We start from the raw sequence: 21,613 nt of genomic DNA, 5'->3' as shown, positions 1-21,613 counted from the left end.
GGTTTTGTTATTCTCAAAATCCTGAGGCCAGGTATTGTGCCTAAGGCAATGCTGGCTTAAACGATGGAAAACAGAATTCATTTTCTTCAAAAATGACCACCTCGGGATCTGCTTTCACCTGGCATTGAGATAAAAACTACAGGGAAATTTTTCTGGTTATGGTCAGACTTTTTCAGCCTACGAGGCATTTACAGTCATCTGTCACTCTTGACCTTCGCTTAGATAAACCAGAGACTGAAGTCGATATTCCTAGCCTGATGTCTGCCATCTTTCGTCCCTGGCTGGCCGGTTTCATTCTGGTGTGTTTTAGGGATATGTTGTTCTTCCATGGCTCCTCATAGCGTCTATTTTCACAAATGAGAAAGCAAAGCAAACTTGCAAATTTCACTCTGGACAACTAAAGCCGCCCTGTGCGGTCACCCCGGAGGGGCCCTTCAACTGAGAGTTTATACTCACATTGTTGTAAGTGCTGAGTAATGTTTTGCCTGTTTGGGGTTTATTTTGCAAATCCTTCAAGGATCGTTGGCTTGTCAAACAGCCCATGCCTCAGCAGAGAGAGGACAGAAATTGGATTTTTAACAACCTTCGGGGTTTCCTAGCATTTATCAGAGCAGCCATCAGTATCGACATGCGTATCTAGAAATCCAGTAGCCAGAATCTTCTCTGCAGGTATTGATTTTAGGAAATCGATATTCTTACTTTTTAAGTTATAAAATAGCTCAAGGGCCTGCTAAGCTTCCTGCTGGTATTCTAAGGACAGGTTTTTGAGATTTAAAATGGTCAGTGTCACTGCCTCTTCAAGTGTGGCAAACTTCATTTCTCAGCTGAGTTCCTTTTAATAAGAAAGGGGCTTGTTCGCCTGTGTGAAGAGGCTTGCAAGGGTCGAGGGGACTGGTCTGGAGGCTGGAGCCTCTGCCTACGTGTGTGCCGTGGGGAAACTGAGTTTGGAAAAGAGGCTGGACTTTGTTTCAGAAGTTACTCTTCATTCCGGTAGGAATTTCATAAGAAAATATTTCCGGACTTCTAGGGCAGCATCTTCGTCTCTGAAGATGTGTTGTTAGTAAGAAACATTAATTCTTATTTCAGTGGGTGGCATCAAAAGAAAAATAATATATTTGTATCACTGGAGTTACAAATGTCCTCTTGTTCCTTTGGCTAAACTAGTCTGACTTTCCAAAAGGGAGTCTGGACAAAGACAGCCTAGGGACCTTCTACCCAGAGGAGTCATGGGCTGAGTTAATACCTTCATGGTTCCAGTGTTTTATTACACCTCTCAGTGGGATCCTAGATCAGCTTAAGCTGGGATCAGCTTCACCCAATCACCTGGGATTGCTAAGTGCAAAGTCTGAGACCCCACCTGTATTCTTTTCCCACAGCTACTGTAACAAATTACTACAAACTGAGTGGCTTAAAACAGAAATTGAATCTCTCTCAGTTCTGGAGGCCAGAAGTCCAAAATCAAGGTTTTGGCAGGGGCATACTCTTTCTGGAGGCTCTCAGGGAGAACTTGTTCTTTGTCTCTTCTAACATCTGATGGCTCTCGACATTCCCTGGCATTCCTTGACTGTAACATACCAATCTCTGCCTCTGTGGTCACATTGTCTCCTGCTCTCTGTTTGTCTTTCCTTATTCTATCTCTTAAAAGAATACTTGTTATCAGATTTAGGGCCCACCCAAGTAACCCAGGATGATCTCATCTTAAGACCCTTAAACATTCCTGCAAAGATCTTCTTTCCCAGTAAGATCACATTCACAGGTTCTAGGGATTTGTATATGGACATATGTTTTGGGGGCCACCATTCAAACCACTCTGCCACCTTAGGCCTTAGGGAATCAGCATCACGTATTAAATACTCAAAATTCTCTGTTAACTTCTATGCTAACCCAAGTGAGGATGTTTCCTGTTCTGTCCTGTCTCTCAAGAGCAGAAGGTGTTAGCTTCCTAAATACAGGAAAAAGCACATACCTTCAAAAACCTGAGCACACAATAGGTGAGGAATCGTGACACCTTAGTGTCGAGTGCCTACAACATGGCAGGCATTGTGCCAAGTGCTTTTACGTACACTAATTTAATCCTCCTAACAATCTAAATGAGTTTAGTGCTATTATTCCCCATTCTACAGAGGAGGAAACAAGTTTAGTAGTAGGAGGCAATTTGCCTAAGATTTCTCAATAAAGAATTGGCAGGGAGGATTCAGATTCAGTGGTTCTGAAACTAGAGCTTACTCTACCAGCCATTTATAATACCTCCATGAGGAGTTGGCACCAGTTTCGTTTAATTATTCTCAGCATGCAGCAACCCTTGACATTTTACAGTTGCATTGATGAAATGTACTTTCAAAATAATAAAAGAAATCTAGAAAACATGTAAGATTCTAATGTGTTAAACATTTTGACTCCTTTAGGTTGTATAGGATGCATCCTGAGCCCTGAGCCCTGACCCCTGATGTTAGCTGAGAAGTTAACATCATACTTAATGTAGAAACACTAAAAACTTTTCAAGATCAAGAATAAGATGAGGCTGTCCACTATCACCACTGTTATTCAATGTAGTATGGGAAGTCCTAGCTAGAGCAATCAGGTCAGAGAAAAAAATAAAAGGCACCCACATAGGGAATGAAGAAATCTTGTCACTTTCTGCAGATGACATGATTCTCTATATAAAAAACCCTGAAGACTCTACTAAAAAACTATTAGAAATAATACAGTAAAGTTACAGGAAAAAAAATCAATGTTCCAAAATCCATAGCATTCCTATACTCTAATAATGAATTTTCAGAAAAAGAAGTGAAAAGAAAAAAATATAAAACTTCTTCTGCAATTGCAACAAAAAGAATAAAATGTCTAGGAGTTAACCTAACAAAACATGTGAAGGACCTATACACTGAAAAGTATAAGATAGTATTAAAAGAAATTGAAAAGGACATAAAGAAATAGAAACATATTTCGTGTTCTTGGATTGGAAAAATCAACAGAGTTAAAATGACCTCATTACCTAAAGCATTATACAGATTTAATGCAATTCCCTATCAAACTCCAGTGGTATTTTTAAAAGAAATACAACATGCATGTTAGTCTTAAGTTCTGATTGAGATGACATGCATTTGTGCTGCCATTTTGTACTATCAAGACTTGACTGTTTGTGTGGACAGTTTTGTTAATGATTGACATTTCTGGTAGATGAATATATGTAACCGAGTAAAATAAGAAATTCAACAAAATATCATCAGATTTGTGTATAAGCGCAAAAGACCCCAAATAGCCAAAGCAATCCAGAGAGAAAAGAACAAAACCAGAGGTATCACTCTTCCTGACTTCAAATTATACTACAAAGTGATAATAATCAAAACATCATGGTATTGGCAGAAAAACAGACACACAGACCAGTGGAAAAGTATCAAGAGTTCAGACGTAAACTCCCTCACACATGGGCAAATAATTTTTGACTCCTTAGTCAAAAACCATACAACAGAGAAAGGAAAGCCTCTTCAATAAATGGTGCTAGAAAACTGGAAATCTATATAAAAGAATGAAACTAGACTGTTGTCTATCACCACACATCAAAATTAAAATGGATTAAGGACCTGAATATAAGACCTAAACAATAAGTTGCAAAGAAGAAAACATAGATACTAAACTCATGGACCTTGGACTTAGAGAGGATTTTATGAATTTGCCCTCAAAGGCAAGGAAAGTAAAACCAAAAATAAATGAATGGGACTGTATCAAATTAAAAAGTTTCTGCTCAGCAAAAAAAAAAAAAAAAAGCCATCAACAAGGCAAAGAGGGAATCATCCTAATGGAAGAATATATTTGCAAACAATGACTCTGGATAAGGGTCTAATATCCAAACTATATAAAGAACTCATACAACTCAACAATAAAAAAAGCAAACAATCCAATTAAAAAATGGGCAGAGAACCTGAAGAAACATTTCTCCCAAGAAGATATACAAAAGGCCAACAGACATGAAAAGATGCTCAGCTTTACTAGCTTTTAGAGAAATGCAAATCAAAACCACAATGAGATACCACTTCACACCTGTTAGAATGGCTGTCATCAACAGAAGTAAGAACAAGTGTTGGAGAGATTGTGGGGAGAAAGGAACCCTCCTGGTAGGAATGCAAATTAGTTCAACCACTATAGAAAATAGTATAGAGGTTCTTCGAAAAACTAAGAATAGAATTACCACATGACCCAGCAATCCCTCTTCTGGGTATTTACCCAAAAAACTTGAAAACATTTAACCACAAAGATATATGCACCCCAATGTACATAGCTGCATTATTCATGGTGGCCAGGATGTGTCCATCAATAGATGATTAGATAAAGAAGATGTGGTACATATATACAATGGAATGTTACTCAGCCATAGGAAGAGATGAAATATTGCCATTTGCAACAACATGGACAGATCTTGAAATAATCATGCTAAGTGAAATAAGACAGAAAAAGTTGAAAGCCATATGATTTAACTCATATGGATGTAAAAAACAAAGAAACAAACATGACAAACAGAGACTCATGGACACGGACTGTGGATTAGTGGGTATCAGAGGGAAGCGGGGAGGGGAGAGGTAGATAACGGTAAAAGGGGTCAAATATTTGGTGGTGGAAGGAAATCTAATTTGGGGTGGTGAAGCACAATACAATATATATATTACATACTATCAAATTGTACACTTGAAACTTACTTGATTTTATCAATGAATGTCACCCCAATCTTTAATTAAAATAAAATGGCCTTCTTACCTACATCCCCATCACTCTTCCTCCTTATGATGGGAAGAAGCACTAAGCATTAAGGGAATTGATGCCTCAAGATTGGAGCTTAAATATACTTGATGGGAATAATTTAGAGTTAGTAATTGTCACACAAAATCAGGAGTTGAATGAAAAACATAATCAATCTGATCATTTTTAACTGAGTGAGAATGGATTATGATACCTGAAGCAAATACAGCAAAATGTTAAAACTTGATATTTGGGATGCTAGGTAAATGGATATTACTGGATTTTTCTCAGACTTTAGTTTAAATACTTTACAAAACAACAAACAAATACCAAACAACAAACTTTTAAAATTCAATATTACAACTTAACGGAACTGGAACAAAAATGAAAAGTAGCAGACAGTACAGCAGTGCTCGAGAACCTGGGCTGTGGAGTGGGACACCTGGCTCCTGCGCCAGCTCCAGCTCTCTGCCACATGGGGTTGAGTAGGTTACTTCACCCACCTAAGCCTCGGTTCCTTCCTTTGTATCTGCTTTGCACAATTGTTGTGAAGATTCGATGAAGAAATGCATGGTAAGCATTTAGCAGAAAGCGTGGCTTACGGGATGCACACAAATGTGACATGTGGCCCTGTGGCACCCAGCTGATGAGTTTTGATGAGCATGTATGTACCAAATATGATGCTACCCTACTGGAGATAGGCCTCTGTTGGAACAGTGGTGCGCTGTCGTGATAGGCTTTTTTCTCTCAGGTTGGGCTAATCATAAACAGAACATCTAAGCTTATATGAAATTGTTTTTGCTTTTATTCCAAATGCATGGTTTGGTTAAAAAGCTCAGAGCAGAGGACAGTTGGATTGGCTTCCTAAACACCTGTGAGGGTATCTTTACTCTCAGGCCCTTTTCCTCATCTGTTCTGCTGCCCTGCCCCTCTCCTATCCCCCTTCCTTCTGACTTTGTAAGATGCTCATCTTTGGTTCTTTCAAAGGCTTTTCTGTTCACAAAATTAAAATTTGTAAAATTGTCACTCTACTCTGTATCTCAGAACATTTCTTAGCATTTCTGCCGTGATGAGAGGTGAGATAAAGAGCTCCTCAGAGGAAGTTAAACTCAAGCAAGAGTTTAAAAAATAAATAAAGTTTAAAAATAAAGGTCAGCAAATCTGCCTCTCCCTGCAAGTCATACCATCCCTGTCCCAGCCCCATCTCTATCAGTAGGGCCCCTAAAGGAGATGCAAGTATTTACACGATGCATCTGTGGCTTTTTTGTCTTAAAAGGTGACACAGCTGGCGAGCTACTTTGAGCCCTTGATCTTAGCTGCAGTTGGTGTTGCCTCCAAGATTCTGGACCATCAGCAGCAGATGACAGTGCTGGACCAGACCAAGACGCTCGCAGAGTCTGCCCTACAGATGTTGTATGCAGCCAAAGAAGGCGGAGGGAACCCCAAGGTACAGTGCAGGATGCTGCTGACTCACTTAGGACCACCGAGAAGCCATCACGCATTCCTCTGTATCACATCCCTCTAGGGAAAACACCTCCAGTTCTTAGCATTTGAGTTCCCACTCAGAGGTGGGAAATCTTCTATTGGCCTTCCCAGGGATCTTTAAGAGGAAAAGCAAGAACTATACATAATTAATGCATATTTATAAGTTATTTTTCCATGACAGAATGTGTAGGCAGGCATCCTTGGGGAAGAAAAACTTCATACCTGCTGGCACCTGCTCAGTGTTGACACCTAGCTTGCACAAAGTACAGCTCTGTTGTTTTCCGGTGTATGTCAGTTCCATTCCTGGTACTCAAGTTCAAAGCGAAATGCGGCACAAGGTCACCCATGGCATGTGTTGCTATTGCCTTGGAGGCAGTAGTTTGATATGAAAATCTCCCTTACCGACTTGCAGGTGGAACATTCGCTCATCCCAATATGTCACCTAGCTACTGCAAGTGGCCAAAGATGACAACAGCATGTCATTTTCTCTCAGGGATGATATTTGCATCAGAGCGATTGTTTTACCTATGAAACCATTATGCACCTTAAGTTTCCTCAGGGTTCCAGTTCCTGAAGAGGAGAGTGGGGCTCCTCTTGCTGTTTGTACCTTCTAGTAGCTGCCCACCCGTGATCGATCTGATCTTAATGGGTCCTCACCTCAGCAGAATAACGTAAGGGGAACACTGACTGGAAAAATTTGTGCAGGATACTTCCCTAGAAGCTAAAGGAATCTACATGTGTGTATGTATTTTTTAATGTGTTCTGTTACATCTATCTGTAAGGTCTTCAAATTGGTAGCATGGTATAGCAGAGAAGACTCTGGATTTAAGAGAATGGCAAAATAATAATCTCGGAGCTAACAGTTATGGAGTCCTGACTGTGTTACCTATTATAGCTTATACCATCATCTTATTTAATCTTCATAAATATTCTATGAGATAGGAAGGTTCCCATTTATGGATGTGGAAACGGAGACTGAAAGTGCTCAGGTAAGTTGTCTGAGATGACATGAGAGAGAGAGATGACGTGCAGGGTCAGGACTGAGCCTGCGCCCCGTGGAATCACAGGCCAGCTCTGCCCAAAGCAAAGACTGGAGCAAGGTCAAGGAAGCTGCAGAGAAGGAGGGACGTTTGGCTAGTTGGTCTTAAAAAAAGAAGTTACCTGGTACAGAAGAATGGCTGGATGCGTGCTGGGAAAAGGGAACTGCGTATACAAAGGCTTAGATAGGGTTACAAAAGGATTCTGGTATCTTTAGAAAAGAGCACTCAATCTGATGTATGTGGAGTACAGGGTGTGGGGACAATGGGACGCAAGGATAGACTGGGCTGTATTGTGACAGGTCTCTACCACGCTAAGAAGTTTGGGCTTTATTGGAAGCCATGGGAACAACGTGACCTATCTGTAGTTTAGAAGCACCATTCTGGTAACAGCATGAATAGTGCCTGAGACTTGCATTTTCTGTATTCAGTTTTTCATTCATGTAATGTATCCGACAAGTACTAAGAGCCTAATTCTGGGAATGCTAAAAATATTAAGAGCCAGCCCATTGCCCTCAAGTTGTTCTGAGTCTTCTGAAAAAAAAAGAATAAGTCTAGTTGCCAAAGTGGTTGGGAGACCTGTATGGAATAGTTTTCAGCAAATGGCCTGAAGCATCGGGTGATGAACTAAGACATGATGAGTGAAGGCAAGACAGGTGTTTATGTCCCTGATGTCATTCAACCTGTGCTCTGTCTGCAAATCCTGAAAGGCTTGACACAAAGGATGCCTGGGACACAAGTTGGCTTTTAGGCTCTTTCCTAAGAGGCCTGATGCAGACTTAATCACCTTAGCTGCATTCTTTGGGCAGATATTTACTAGGTGTTATTTGCTGTGTGTTAGGTGACGCATGTATGTGTTAGATGTCCTATGTCCCTGTTTGCAGAGGAAATGTTAAAATGTGACTAAATGGTTAATGGTAGCTTCGATTTGGTGAAAAATAGCACCCACATTGGGATTGGTTTCAAATCCCATCTCTGCCTCTTGCTAGCAAATTACTTCATTTCTTTGTTTCCTCATCTACTCAATGAGGTTCATAATGAATGTCTCTATAGGGTAGTTGTAGAGATTAAATGAGATAAAGCATCTGACACAGTAGGTGTTTTAAAATAAAGTAGCCCCACCACCCCCCCTGTGTTAGCCACATATTAATGAATCAGGGGATTATAAGGCATTGCTGTGTAGCCTCACTCGCACCCTGCTGAGTGTTTCAAAGCTCATTCTCTATCCCCCAGAGTTCCCTTCTGTGCTCACCACCACCCAGGGCCCCTCCAGCTCTGCCTGCGGCACTCAGCAAATACACAGCCTAGCCATTGCAGGGAAGCTCTAATTACTAATTGTTGTTTACCTCTACCAAAGTTGAGTTCGGTCCCCTGTAGCCTTCTCCTGTTTTCCAAACTCCTGTGCTGTCTGTGCCCGATATCCTGGGCTTTGTAGTTGTAGCACTGTAATGACTCCTGTTTTCCAAACTCCTGTGCTGTCTGTGCCCGCTATCCTGGGCTTTGTAGTTGTAGCACCGTAATGAAGTCAGGCTCCCTTGGAAGTAGACTTTAGATATTTCAAAAAAAAAAGGACAAAGTCCGATTTTTCTTCTGTGTTGTGCCGTGAGGACCAGTAACAAAGAGTCCCTCCAGAATCTAAAATAGCAAGCTCATTGTTGGGCCTGCTGGCTCCACTTAGAGTTGCCGTTGGTCATTTAAACATGCCTTAACTGAGAGCCCACTTTGTCTGTGGGTGTCTGAAACTCGTGTGCTCAGCTGGCCCACATGTGTGATTGGACTGAGCTGTGTGATCAAGAGGTTTACCATTGAAGTTCCAGGAAACATTCCTGGGAGAGGCCTGGAGTAATCGGAGGAGGCTTCACAGAAGAGGTGAACTCTGAGTTGACCCTTTAAGGATCTGTAAAACTTAAACATATGGAGTGGAGGAGAACAGACCTAGAGAATTCCTCAGCACAAGTAGACGGGAAGGTAATTCATTTCTGGGACAGCCAAGAGCAAGGATGTGTTTTTGTAGGTTTTGGTGCTTCAGTCTGAAAAAAAGTGTCATTTTCATTGTCTTAGGAGTTGAGAGAACAGTTTTTGTGATTTACTGCTGCTGCCTCCAAAATGTTCTTCTGACACTCCTGAGACCATATGGGAGAGCAGATACTTGGCAAGCAGCTTTCTCCTCTCCTCACAGATGTGTACTTTGTTTTAACATGCATGTGTAGATTTGCTGGCATTTTTGTGCCACCAGTAGTCACCTCATTCTAAGTGAGATTTAGAGAAATCCACACTTTCCACCTTTTTTATAAATCAGAATATATATGTATGGAATACTCTCTCTGGAGGGTTATGTGCAGAAGATGTCACTTCTATCATCGAAATCATGCAATCTGCACATCTCTGTAGCATGAAATCGGCAATCAACCTAAATTATCAGTTTACTCCATTGCATTCCTAAAAGAGGGAGCTATGCATGCTGACAGTTGCCTCAAAGAGAGCCATCTATGATCTGAATATTTCACATCTCATCGGATTTCATATTTGAAGAATTCTTCCGGATTCCCGTGGCTTTTCAATTTCACAGACAGGGCCAATTCCTATGGCTCATGTAGCTTCTTCTTAGAATTCTTCTCTTACGTGTAATCACTCAATAGAGTTTTCATTTACCATCTCTCACTGGCTTCCTTACCATCTCCTCTACCAAAGTAAAGATGCAACTTCTTGGGCCTTTTGGAAGGATTGTCTTCCCCTGAGGAGGGTCAGGCAGCCATGGTGTTGCCTGGGTAACCCCAATGCCTGGGTGCAATGAGACTTTAACACCAACTACTTGGCATTAGGTCAGATTTCCCAGATTGAGAGCACAGGCCCTGACTAGACCACCCTCAATTCACACACCAGCCACAAGCTGCAGGGTTCTCAGGCCACCTTCACTCTGATTGACTAGCTACAAATGCATGGGTTCTTACTACCCCTTAGGTTCCATAATTTGCTAGAATGACTCATAGGACCAAGGAAATTGCTGTACTTACAGATACAGTTTTATTGCAAAGGATACAAACCAGCCAAAAGAAGAGACACAGAGGATGAGGTCTGGAAGGGTCCTAAACACAAAACTTTCGTGTCCTCAGGATGTCCCAGCATATTGATGCGCATCACCACATCAATGATGTGCTCATTTCAGCTTCCCTGTCCAGAGTTTTTATTGAGATTTCATTATGTAGGCTTGATGGCTTGAGTTCAGTCATATGACCAATGATTTAATCTCCAGCCTCCTCTCTCCCCTAGAGGTCAGCGATTGGGCTGATATTATGTTGCTCAAAGACCCAACCCTGTGGTCACAGGATTGGTCTTTCCGGCATGACCAGTTCTGAAACTACCTGGGGGCCATGATGATTCACCTTGTTAGCACAAACTGATGTCTAGTCCAAGAAGCCCACCTTGAATAACAGAGACCCTCCTATCACTTAGGAGATGCTAAGTGCTTAGAGCCTCCCCTCTGAGGAACTTTAGGCAAAAGCCAGCCAAATATTTTACTATTCAGCACTAGGTGAGGTTCCAGGCTTGGGGTTCATCTAGTAACAAGCTACCAGGAATTGGAAGACATATGTAGAATGGACCCTGAGGAGTAGGAAGAACTTCCAGGAGTAGTAGCAGGTCCTAAGGCTCCTTGCCTTTGCCACATGGTATCTGGGTGGCTTTGCCTTATTTGGCGGGGAGAGGCTGAAGCCTCCCCTTGTAGATGGGGTATTCCCTACGTTAAGGTTATTTTTTTGGTAGCGCTGATAAATTTGATCTGATCTGGCCATATGCTTGTTTTTCTTTTGACCAGTGGTGTATAAGTTCAGCAAATGGCCAGCTGGTCAGTGGCAGTTGTCATCTACCAGGTCTGTAAGCTCTGGTGCTTAAGCTCCCATTTTCAGATTGTGACTGTCAGAGGGGTCCCTGGCAGGGATGTTGTCCTATTCTCACCTTCCAGTGGGCTGTGAGGATTAAGGAGATGTGCACAACAGCGATCAGCACAGTGCCTGGCACCAAGGAGTCTCTCTTAATTGCTAGCAGCTGCTATTGCTGCGGTTATGTGGTTTGATATTTATTATTATCCCTAGTTCCCCCTCTGCAAAATGCTATAATACCTGACTCAAGATATAAGAACATAGATTTTAAAATTGGTATGAAAGTCACATTGAGCCCACAGGTTGGCTCTTGCATTGCACAAAGTACACTAGAGCCCCTGGCGTCTTGCCAGGATCCATGTGAATGTCATCGGGTGTTCTTGGTCTAGTCAGAGCTAGAGTACGCCATCGCAAATTGAGCGTGCCTAGTCGATTGCTCGAGAAGTTGTTTGAAGAAGGGCCAACCCTGTTCTGACTCCCCGCAAGCCATATCTATGCCTTCAGCTCTGCCACCCATGCCTGTTCCACAGCCTATAAACAGATGGTTCCAATTATTTGTAAATCAGCCTCTCCAAAGGAGAAATTTACACCAATAGCCTGTAAAGGTTAACCTTGTAAAAATTTCTCTGAAAATAAAATTTCTCAATCATTACTTAGCCCCACCTGGTGACTTTATCAAGCCCTTCACTTCTTGTGAATAGTGTGCTTCTAGGGGAAGCAGAGTCAATTGTCTGCAAGGAGCATGCAGTCTAGTTGGAGAGGCTGGGGTGTGTGAGAGATAATGGAAGAGGGGCAGGAGCCGTGTGCCAGGTATTTTGCCAGACACTTTACATAGGGTGCTTCACCTCATCTTCATGATGCACATTCCTTCTCACCTCTGGACCTTTGCACAGGCTGCATCTTCTGCCTGGAAGGCTCCCCCTTCTCCCTCACTCCATCAACTCTGCTAGTGTCTAGATTCTTCCTCCAGGTCTCAGCTTAACCTGGACACCTCCCCCAAGAAGTCTTTGGACCCCATGGCTGGATTTTTAACTCTTCTTAGGTACTACTCCAGTTAGCTGAAAACAAGCCATCCTAAAATGTAGTTACTTAACACCATTTTAGTATTATCTCTGGTGGCTCTGCAGATCCATGGAGCTCAGCGAGGCAGTCTCACTCAGAGGCCCCCCTGCCATGGTAACCAGACGGTGGTAGAGGCCTGAATGACCTGAGACTCAGTCATCTCAGGTCTGGTGCCTAGATTTGGAAGAGGGGGGAAGGCAAATGGAACCTGTCACTGCAGACAAAGGGTGAAAGTGGACCTGTGAGGAGTCTAGCCAGGAAGGGAGAGCAAGGCTGCCTCCCCTTGACCTCCCCACCCGTGGAGAGCCTGGGAAATAGAAAAGGTGGATGCCAGTCTGGTAAAGAGTCAAGGAATGTTTGTCGTTCAAGGTTGTTTTTCATTGTTATCTTCTAAAGTAATTTTAGTGGTAATAATCAATAATTAACATTTACATCCCAACACAATTGCCTCGAAGATACTATATGTGATCAGTTATTTCACATCTTGTCAGATGTCATTTTGGAAGAACTCTTCTTGGATCCCATGGCTTGTCAATACTGCAGACAGAGCCAGTTCCTATGGCTCACATACCCTCTTCTTGGATTCTTTCTCTTTTATTTAAGTCCCTTGAAAGTTGTCATTTACCATCTCTCACTGGTTTCCTTGCCTTCTCATCTACCAAAGTAAAGATGTGATTTCTTGGACCTTTTGAAAAGGTCGCATCCCCCTGAGGCTGAGCCAGGGCCATGGTCACTGCATGTAGCACCTGGGTGCAGTGCAATTCTGACACTAACTACCTGGCATTAGGTCAGATTTCCCAGTTATGGGCACAGGCCCCAACTAGTGTGCTCTTATTATAAACAATAAGGTACCTGCACCCATATGATCTCGTCAGAACTCCCATTTTACTTAGAAAGTCAAGACCACGGCCACTTAGCTAGTTAGCAGTAGAATAGGAACTAGTAGAATAGGAACCAGGTTTTCCTGACCCGAAGTCCATGGCTTTTTCCCCTACATCTTGCTACCATTTGAGGTATCTTTAGGGGAGCCCGGCACCACCATTAATTCATTCTTTCATTTACTCAGTGCCCTTTCTGTGCTTGACACACAGGTGAAATGCCTGCAGTTAAAGTATCTCCAAGATACTGTCTTAGCGAAACTCACCAGCACTCAGGGCTTCGCCTGTAAAGTGTCTGTCCCCGGAGAATTTCTCTAATTCATTCCTCTAACCTCATGGTGATATAATTTGTGACATAGTTACAAAGCCTATTAGGTCTTTTACAGATTTATGTCTCCTGTACATACCTACATTTTCATAATCCAGTCTTATTTGGGAATTACAGTATGTTGGGCAGTTTTGATGAGAAATGCATTTGATGTGAACACATTTTCCTTTATATTAGTTTTTCTAATTAAATATGTCACCTTGTCTATTACCATGCCGAATAGCGTAACATAAAATGAGTCATGTCATAAGACACTATTTGATATTAGTTATATTTTTCCTTTTGATTGTAAAAAATATATCTTTGTCTTTCTGATTTTTATTTTGGAAACAAATGTACAAACATAATAAAGGAAAAGAAAAATATAGAATACATTGCTGTGCTCCATAATGGGGATATATTTTTGTATTCTGCTTTTTAAGGTTATTCTTAAAAGAAGGGAAGTGTTTAAGAGACTGAGCAGCATTTTCTTCTGCTTAAGGAGACATTTCACAATTCTCTTTCCCCTTTCCCAGGCACAGCACACCCACGATGCTATCACAGAGGCCTCCCAGCTCATGAAGGAGGCCGTAGATGACATAATGGTGACACTGAACGAAGCTGCCAGTGAAGTAGGGCTGGTGGGAGGCATGGTCGACGCCATTGCAGAAGCCATGAGCAAGGTAGGTCCGGGCTTCCAGATACTCACCCTCCTCACTCCTTGACCCCATTTCCTCCTCGGTTTCCCTCAGGTGCTTTTCTCTAAGGAAATATCTGTCAAGGCTAATTCCAACAAGCTACCTCTTTCCTTGAGAGTTGCAATTAAAGTGCAGGTGTCCTATCATATGTCCAATATATTATTCGTTCTTTGTTTTCATTGATTACTTTGGTAAGCCAGTTGCACCCTTCCTTCCAATTTTACAGGGGGAAATGAATGGAAATGGAAATAATTATCTATATCCCCTGTCTACTTTATTGAGTTCTTGAGGGCAGCAAACTCCAAAATGAAATGATGAAGCAATTCTCAAGTTCTGGTCTTTGGAATGACAGGGAGTATTTTAGAATGCACATTCTGGGCCCTGTTCCAGCCCTACTCAGTTGGCATCTCTATGGGGTGGAGGCCAGGTAGCTCTCTTTGTTTTTTTTGTTGGTTTTTTTTTTTAGGTGAGGCAACCCTTGATTGACCTCACAGATTACAAGGACCTTGTCAGTTTATAATCCTTTTTTTTTTTTTATCTTTTACGCCTGCAGCACCTGGTCTTCCTAAGTGGGCTCCCATCCAAGTACTAACCAGGCCTGCCCCTGCTTAGCTTAGGAGATCAGACAGGATCGGGCTTGTTCAGGGTGGCATGGCTGTAGACTTTTTTTTTAATTTATTTTTTTTTAGGTGAGGCAGCCCTTGGCTAACCTCAGATTGCAAGGACCTTGTCAGTTTATAATCCTTTTTTTTTTTTATCTTTTACGCCTGCAGCACCTGGTCTTCCTAAGTGGTCTCCCATCCAAGTACTAACCAGGCCCAACCTCGCTTAGCTTCTGTCTCTTTGTATTTTTTAATTTTCCCCATGGTCTGGTATCTAGCCAGATGTAGAAGCCACTGAAGTAGTATGCCCATCAATTGAGTAGGGACTTATGAGTGGAGATAGTTTCAACTCTGTATCTTCTGCTCTTTCCCCCAAGGAATGCTTCACTAATCATGTCAGTTTGATAGTCATGAGAATTAACAATTGTTCATCAACATCTAATTGCCACCTTGTGATAGCATAGCCAATAATTTTAGACATTGTGTTTTGAAATGTCCATTGTCAGATTATGAATACATTCTTATGGTTTTTCAGCATAATAAACAGTCTTTAATTGCTAATTTAGAGAAGATTGGTTGGTTTGTATCTCCATAAAGAGATGAGAGCCTGAAACTATAATTAGGATAATTCCCCTTAAATATTGTGCAGTCATTATTAGACAATAAAGTCACAAGCCAGGCAGGGATGCTGGAGCTCCCTTTTGAGACCCCAGGCTCTGCCTTGTCAAAGTACTCCAGTAATTTCTGCCATGGGCTTCTCACAGTTCAGATAGGGACAATTTGGCAGGAAATGCATTAAAGTTTCCTTTTTTTTCTAGGCCCTTGGATAAGTCTCAGTGGATTTGTTTGGTTTTCAGGACATCAGAAAACCAGAGCTTAGAAAATAAGCCTTGCATCTACCATGGATATTAAATAATGGTGCTCAAGGTTTCTCAGTACAAATTAGAAATCCAAATGATAAACTTTTAATTCTCAGGAAAAGGGTTTTTTTGTTTTGTTTGCTTGTTTGTTTGTTTTTTCCACAACCACTCTAATGATAGGGAAGAGTTCCATAACTCCCTAAAAGACGGAAATCAGGTTCCTAAAGTCTTTTTTTTGATAGCCTCTGAGCCTTGCGTGCTGTGACGGAGTTTCAATAAGGAAAAGAGCTCTCGTACAATCTGATGTCAGTGATATAGATTCTTTTGGAAGGGCTGGGAATTAAGTCTGGCTGACCTGATAGCAATAATGAAGAACTGCAAACGACATGAGCCACAGAGGCCAGGAACAAAGGTTTATTTCCCTCAGTTCTGTAAAAGAGACAAGCAGGATTTCATTTGATACCCCAAAGTTCTCATCTACCCTAACCTGACACCCAAGGCGTACCACACCACGCTTTTTCCCCGTTCTCTCTTTACTCAGCCCACTCCAGCCTGCCCGTGCTGGTGACTGTATCAAGTCAAAGGCACTTCATGTCCTTTGACCCCCCAAGCAGCAAGGCATTAGAAATCTGGCATTTTCTATCTGAGTTTCAGTTATTTGGTTAAAATACTGATACACTGTTAGAATGATTGTTGAAAATTCTCAATGACAACGAGTGGCAGAAAAATGTGAATGTACCCAAAGCTGATTCTAACTCGCAATTCTTGACACTTTTGAGGTTTGTGGAGGTTTTTCTTAAGCGTCTCTCTCTCTATCTGAGTCCCAGAAAGTTTGGGGGCTACTAGGTTAATAGGAAATAATCAGCTTTCTGGGTGACCTTAGACAAATCTCTCAAGCTCTCTGAACTCTGGTATCCCCATTCAGTGATGTTAGTGGTTCTCAACCTTTGGGATTTTGTAATCCAGTAACTTTTCTTTGTATTTGGGGTGGAGGGAAGGGTGGAGATCATGGAAAAAAAAAAACTGAAACCAAATAACACTGCTATCTACATCACTATTTTCTCATAAAAGAAAGATCATGTTAACATCTAAAAACAATAGAAAGGCTATTATCTCAGAATAAAGGCAAGTTCTTTTAACTAAATAAATTTGAAAAATTTAAAACTATACCTCCGTTCTTACTTTTTTCATTGTCTTCAAACTAGTACAAGGTTCATCCTGGTGGCCGGTGGCTTGTGTATTCTAAGCGTCCCTCCAGCTCCAACATCCTGGCTCACAGTTACTCTACATCTCACATGAAGGCTCCGAGCACATCGCCTGACACTCAGAAGATGCCCAATCAGTTTATACTGAGTGTATGAGTCCACAACTCAATTCTCATCTGACCAGCAGGGTCTCTATTGTGTGATGGAGATATTCGGCAGCATCTATCTCCTTGATAAAGAAACCTAAAAAAAGTGATCTAGCCTGAAGTTTGTGTTTATGGTTTGGCTGTACAGATAAATCACACATAGGTTACAGCAATACATTCCTTCAACTCACATTGTAGCTTATGCCTGCTCATGATGTGTAGCTCTATTGTAAAAACTTCATTTAACATTTTCTTCTTGGCCTCTAGTCTCTTCTCTGACTGCAAGCTATCTGGCAGATCTGACAAAGAGAACTTCTCAAATGTGTCATTGCCTACCCCAAGTCCCATCATTTTTCCTCACAGTTTCCAGGCTCTTCATTAAACAGATTCAGGTTCGTGCCTACCATTCTCAACAGCCTCCTTCTGTTTACCATACTCACTCTTTCTGTTCACCTAATCTGCTCACCTGGAGTCTCATTCGGCAACCAGGGTGACAGTAATAATGATGTTGGCAAAGATGGGTTGCCTCTTTCTTTATCATAATCATCATCGACACTATCATCGTCATTATCTTCTTCTTCCTCATTCTCACAGTCATCTTCTTCCTTTGCATAGCTCTTGACCAGGTATAATTTTAGTTGATCTTTGCTTACAACCTTCTGATACTCGGAAGTTTCCAATGAAGGACGTGAGCCTCAGAGATTAAACAACCAGCTCGAGGCTCAGTCACAAGCCCTTGAACCAGGTCTTTCTTTGAACCAACACATCCCTAACCCTGCATGGGACAGAGCCATTGTCCCACTTCTCCAGCTCTTCTGCACGATAGTGATCTCATCCTTCTCTCAATTCCTGTTGTATATAGAGTCAGACGAGCGATAAATTATATCTAATGCTTCCAATATCTTCTCTCCCCCAGTTTAGATCAGAAGTGAAGGTTCCAGGGGATAGACGTCTGTGGGCTATCCCATTCCTATGGAAGCCCTTCACAATGTAGATTCTGCCTCCCAGTCCATGTCTATCATTCTCGCTTCCCTAGAAGTGTCCAGCTCACACCCACCTTTTTATTCTTGAACGCTGTTCCCTCTCTTTGGGACACTTTTCCCACCTTGTGTATGTAGCAGACGCCTCCCTTGGAAAGACTTGACCAAAACATTCCCCTGGAGAAAGCACTCCCAGCCCTCTCAGGCAAGGCCGGGAGCCTCTCCTCACCTGTGCACCCCGAGTGCCTTATGTGCACCTCTACTGAAGTCTTTGTCGCAGGAGCTGGTGGGGATCTGTCGACTTTGGGCCAAAGAAACTCCGAGGGCCTCTCCACTTTTCAAAGTTCCTAATTCTGATAAATACTGTCCACACGTCTAAGGGCCTCTTCTGACCTTTGGGTTCTTTTCCTCTCCTCTGTAGCTGGACGAAGGCACTCCTCCAGAACCAAAGGGAACATTTGTCGACTATCAGACAACGGTGGTTAAATATTCCAAAGCCATTGCGGTGACAGCTCAGGAAATGGTAAGAAGAAAAAGAACTGCCCCACCCACCGCCAGTTGCCCTTTTATCCACGCCCGTCACTGAGTCTTCCATTCTGGGGTCTATGTGGGAGAGATTAGTCTGTATTTCTAGCCCTCCTGGGCCCCAGCTCCTATCCTTTATCTGTGGTCTCTTTGCCTGTGTCTAGAAGCCCCAGCCTGCTGGACTTATCTTGTGAAAAGGCTGCAAGAGGGAATTCAAGATGACCGAGACCTGGGCATGAGGACAAGGGAGCAAAGGAAGGAGAGAAAATGAGAATCAAAAGGAAATGAGATAGAGGTTGGGAGTCAGAGAAAGAAAACTCCCATTCACCTCATAAAGGAATTGAGGTGTTTTTATAGATTAAAATTACAGTACAAGAGAAGACATTTGGAGATAGAACAGAGATCGACGGAATCAAATTATAATACTTGAACAATAAGGTATTGCCCGTCTTTCAGGCAAAATGAAACGGCAAGGTTTTGTAAAAAATATATTTTTTCCCTAACAACAGAAACGTCCAATATATTATTCGTTCTTTGTTTTCATTGATTACTTTGGTAAGCCAGTTGCACCCTTCCTTCCAATTTTACACAGTGGGGGAAATGGAAATGGAAATAATTATCTATATCCCCTGTCTACTTTATTGAGTTCTTGAGGGCAGCAAACTCCAAAATGAAATGATGAAGCAATTCTCAAGTTCTGGTCTTTGGAATGACAGGGAGTATTTTAGAATGCACATTCTGGGCCCTGTTCCAGCCCTACTCAGTTGGCATCTCTATGGGGTGGAGGCCAGGTAGCTCTCTTTGTTTTTTTTGTTGGTTTTTTTTTTTAGGTGAGGCAACCCTTGATTGACCTCACAGATTACAAGGACCTTGTCAGTTTATAATCCTTTTTTTTTTTTTATCTTTTACGCCTGCAGCACCTGGTCTTCCTAAGTGGTCTCCCATCCAAGCACTAACCAGGCCCAACCTCGCTTAGCTTCCAAGATCAGACAAGATCAGGCATGTTCAGGGTGGCATGGCCGTAGACTCTTAATTACTTTTGTAATTCCTTCTGAGATAACTGGTCAATTGGATTTTCTACTTCTTTTTGAATTTTGGTAATTTATATTTTGCTGAAAATCCTCCCTTTCCTTGACATTTTCAAATGTGTTCCTATAGAACTGTAGATAGTATTCGCTAATTAATCTTTTAATTTCTTCTGGTATGTGATTATTCTCTTTTTCCGTACAAATCTTGTAATTTTTTGCTTTCTCTATTTTTCTTAAATAGAATTTTAGACTTTGCTTTTTCGTTAATCTTTCCAGAGAATTTTTTTTTTTTTGGTTTATTTTGTGTCCTTTTTCTAATGTCTTAAGTATTAAGTTACTTAATACTTGATATCTTAAGTAGTATTTTTAATTGATATACCATACCAGAAAATTCACACTTTTAAGGTGTACAATCCATAATTTTTAGCATACTCACAAAATTATGCAACCATTAAATTCCTTTAGTTTTTATCTCTTCTTTAGAAATGAATAAAGTAATTCATTCTCTTTTGACTACAACTTTAATTTTGTCTTGAAGGTTTTGGTAGAGATTCTATCCTTTTCATTGCTTCCTGGTTATTTTGTCATTTGTTTTGACTTGCCTTTTGATCCAAGGATTATTTACTAGGGCATTTCTTAATTTTTAACTTAAATTTGTTTATCTGTATACCTTTCTATATTTTCCAGATTCTTTAAAATGAGTATGTGCTACCTTTACAACTAAGGGAAAAATTTTTTTAAGTTATATTTAAATCTTTTATCCACCTAAAATTTATTTTTGAGACAAGAATGCAATAGGAATCCACTCCACTCCCAAATAGGTAGTTGTTCCAATAGTACTTATTAAATGATTCCTACTTTCTCACGGAATTTTATTACATTTGTTGTAAGTGAATTTCCTTATATGTTTGGGTTTATTTCTGAACTCCATTCTGTTCCACTGATGTCTGTATTTTACCTTTCTGGTATCAATAGGAAAAGCTTGGTAACTTTAAAATGTGTTTTAATATCTGATAGAATTAATCTCTCATCTTTATTCACAATTTTCTTGGTTATTGTTACATTTAATTTTTCATAAGGATTTTAGTACCTTTAATTATGCTCTGAAGAAAAAACCCATTGGTAATTTAATTGGAATTGAATTACATTTGTAAATTTTAAAGAATTGACATTTCTACAATATTGAGTGATCCTAATTAAGAAGAAATATTTTCTCATTTGCCTAAGTAATTTTACATCCCTTTGTAGAGTTTGAAATTTTTCTTCATATAGGTCCTACCCATTTCTTCTTAAATTTAACCTAGGCATTTTATTCTGTTTTTTATTGTAAATTAAAAGTTTTCAGTTATATGTTCCAAACCATTATAATTTGATATAGTAAAGCTATTAACTTTTGTATATTAGTTTTTCCTTATTGAATTTTCTTATTGTTTCTAATAGCTTTTCAGTTAATTCTCTTTGGGTTTGCAAACAATAATATCATTAACAAATAATAATAATTTTGCCTTCTCTTTTCCAGTACTTCAAATTTTATTTCTTGCCCTTATCTAATTGCACTGGCTAATAAATCTAGAATAATGTTAAATAAATGTGGTGATACTGGGCATTTGGGGCTATTTCTAATGTTGCACTATTAAGCATAGTAAAATTACAAAAGTGATGCATGCTCATTTTGCCAGTTTAGTACATAACCTAGAGGCTTTTTTTTTTTCTTTTTAATGCCTGGCACATAGTTGATATTTGATAAATGTTGACTTTCACTATGTTAATACATATTTACACACGGAGATACATCGTAAAGGATAATGCTAAATAGAAAAGACACTAAAAAACTTTTACTGAGCATTACCTATGTGCAGAGCAGCTGGCCTAAACCTCCTTAACAGCTCTTTTGGCATCTAAATCCTACTTGGAGTTGATTTTGACAGCATGCAATCATGGAAAGAGAACTGCAGTGGGAGTGTGAAGACCCAGGTTCTAATTCTGTCTCTGCCACTACTAATTTGATGACCTTCGGAGGTTCTTAACCAATAGCGTTCAGTTACCCAAAAGGAGAGACAACTTGGGTGAAGAAGAGGCAGTCTTAGAATTCATTTGGGAAAAGACCTTCAGTTACCTTTCGCCGTCCATCCCTCACCAACATATAACGGGAGGGCTTATAGATGATACCCAATAGACGGAACAAAGA

The 21,613-nt window shown here is 40.8% G+C and overlaps 1 protein-coding gene, 1 non-coding gene and 2 pseudogenes across 2 annotated transcripts in view; 2 read left to right on the top strand and 2 right to left on the bottom strand.

Moving 5' to 3' along the window:
• Positions 1-21,613, top strand: part of TLN2 (talin 2) — a 397,436-nt gene that overhangs the window by 318,078 nt on the left and 57,745 nt on the right. The window contains exons 43-45 of the mRNA XM_025038744.1: positions 6,011-6,181; positions 13,918-14,064; positions 18,294-18,395. Of these exons, the coding sequence (XP_024894512.1) occupies positions 6,011-6,181; positions 13,918-14,064; positions 18,294-18,395 (420 nt within the window). The remainder of the gene's footprint in view (positions 1-6,010; positions 6,182-13,917; positions 14,065-18,293; positions 18,396-21,613) is intronic.
• On the top strand, positions 3,031-3,153 carry LOC112469914. The gene has a single exon (XR_003042765.1). It is a non-coding gene; the product is annotated as a small nucleolar RNA SNORA53 (small nucleolar RNA).
• On the bottom strand, positions 14,624-14,742 carry LOC112469820 (annotated as a pseudogene).
• LOC112469740 lies at positions 19,306-19,424 on the bottom strand (annotated as a pseudogene).

Source organism: Pteropus alecto, unplaced genomic scaffold (assembly GCF_000325575.1).
Source record: "Pteropus alecto unplaced genomic scaffold, ASM32557v1 scaffold86, whole genome shotgun sequence".
Lineage (NCBI taxonomy): Eukaryota > Metazoa > Chordata > Mammalia > Chiroptera > Pteropodidae > Pteropus > Pteropus alecto.
The sequence above is the reverse complement of the archived record's forward strand: the minus strand, read 5'-3'. Positions and strand labels throughout refer to the sequence as shown.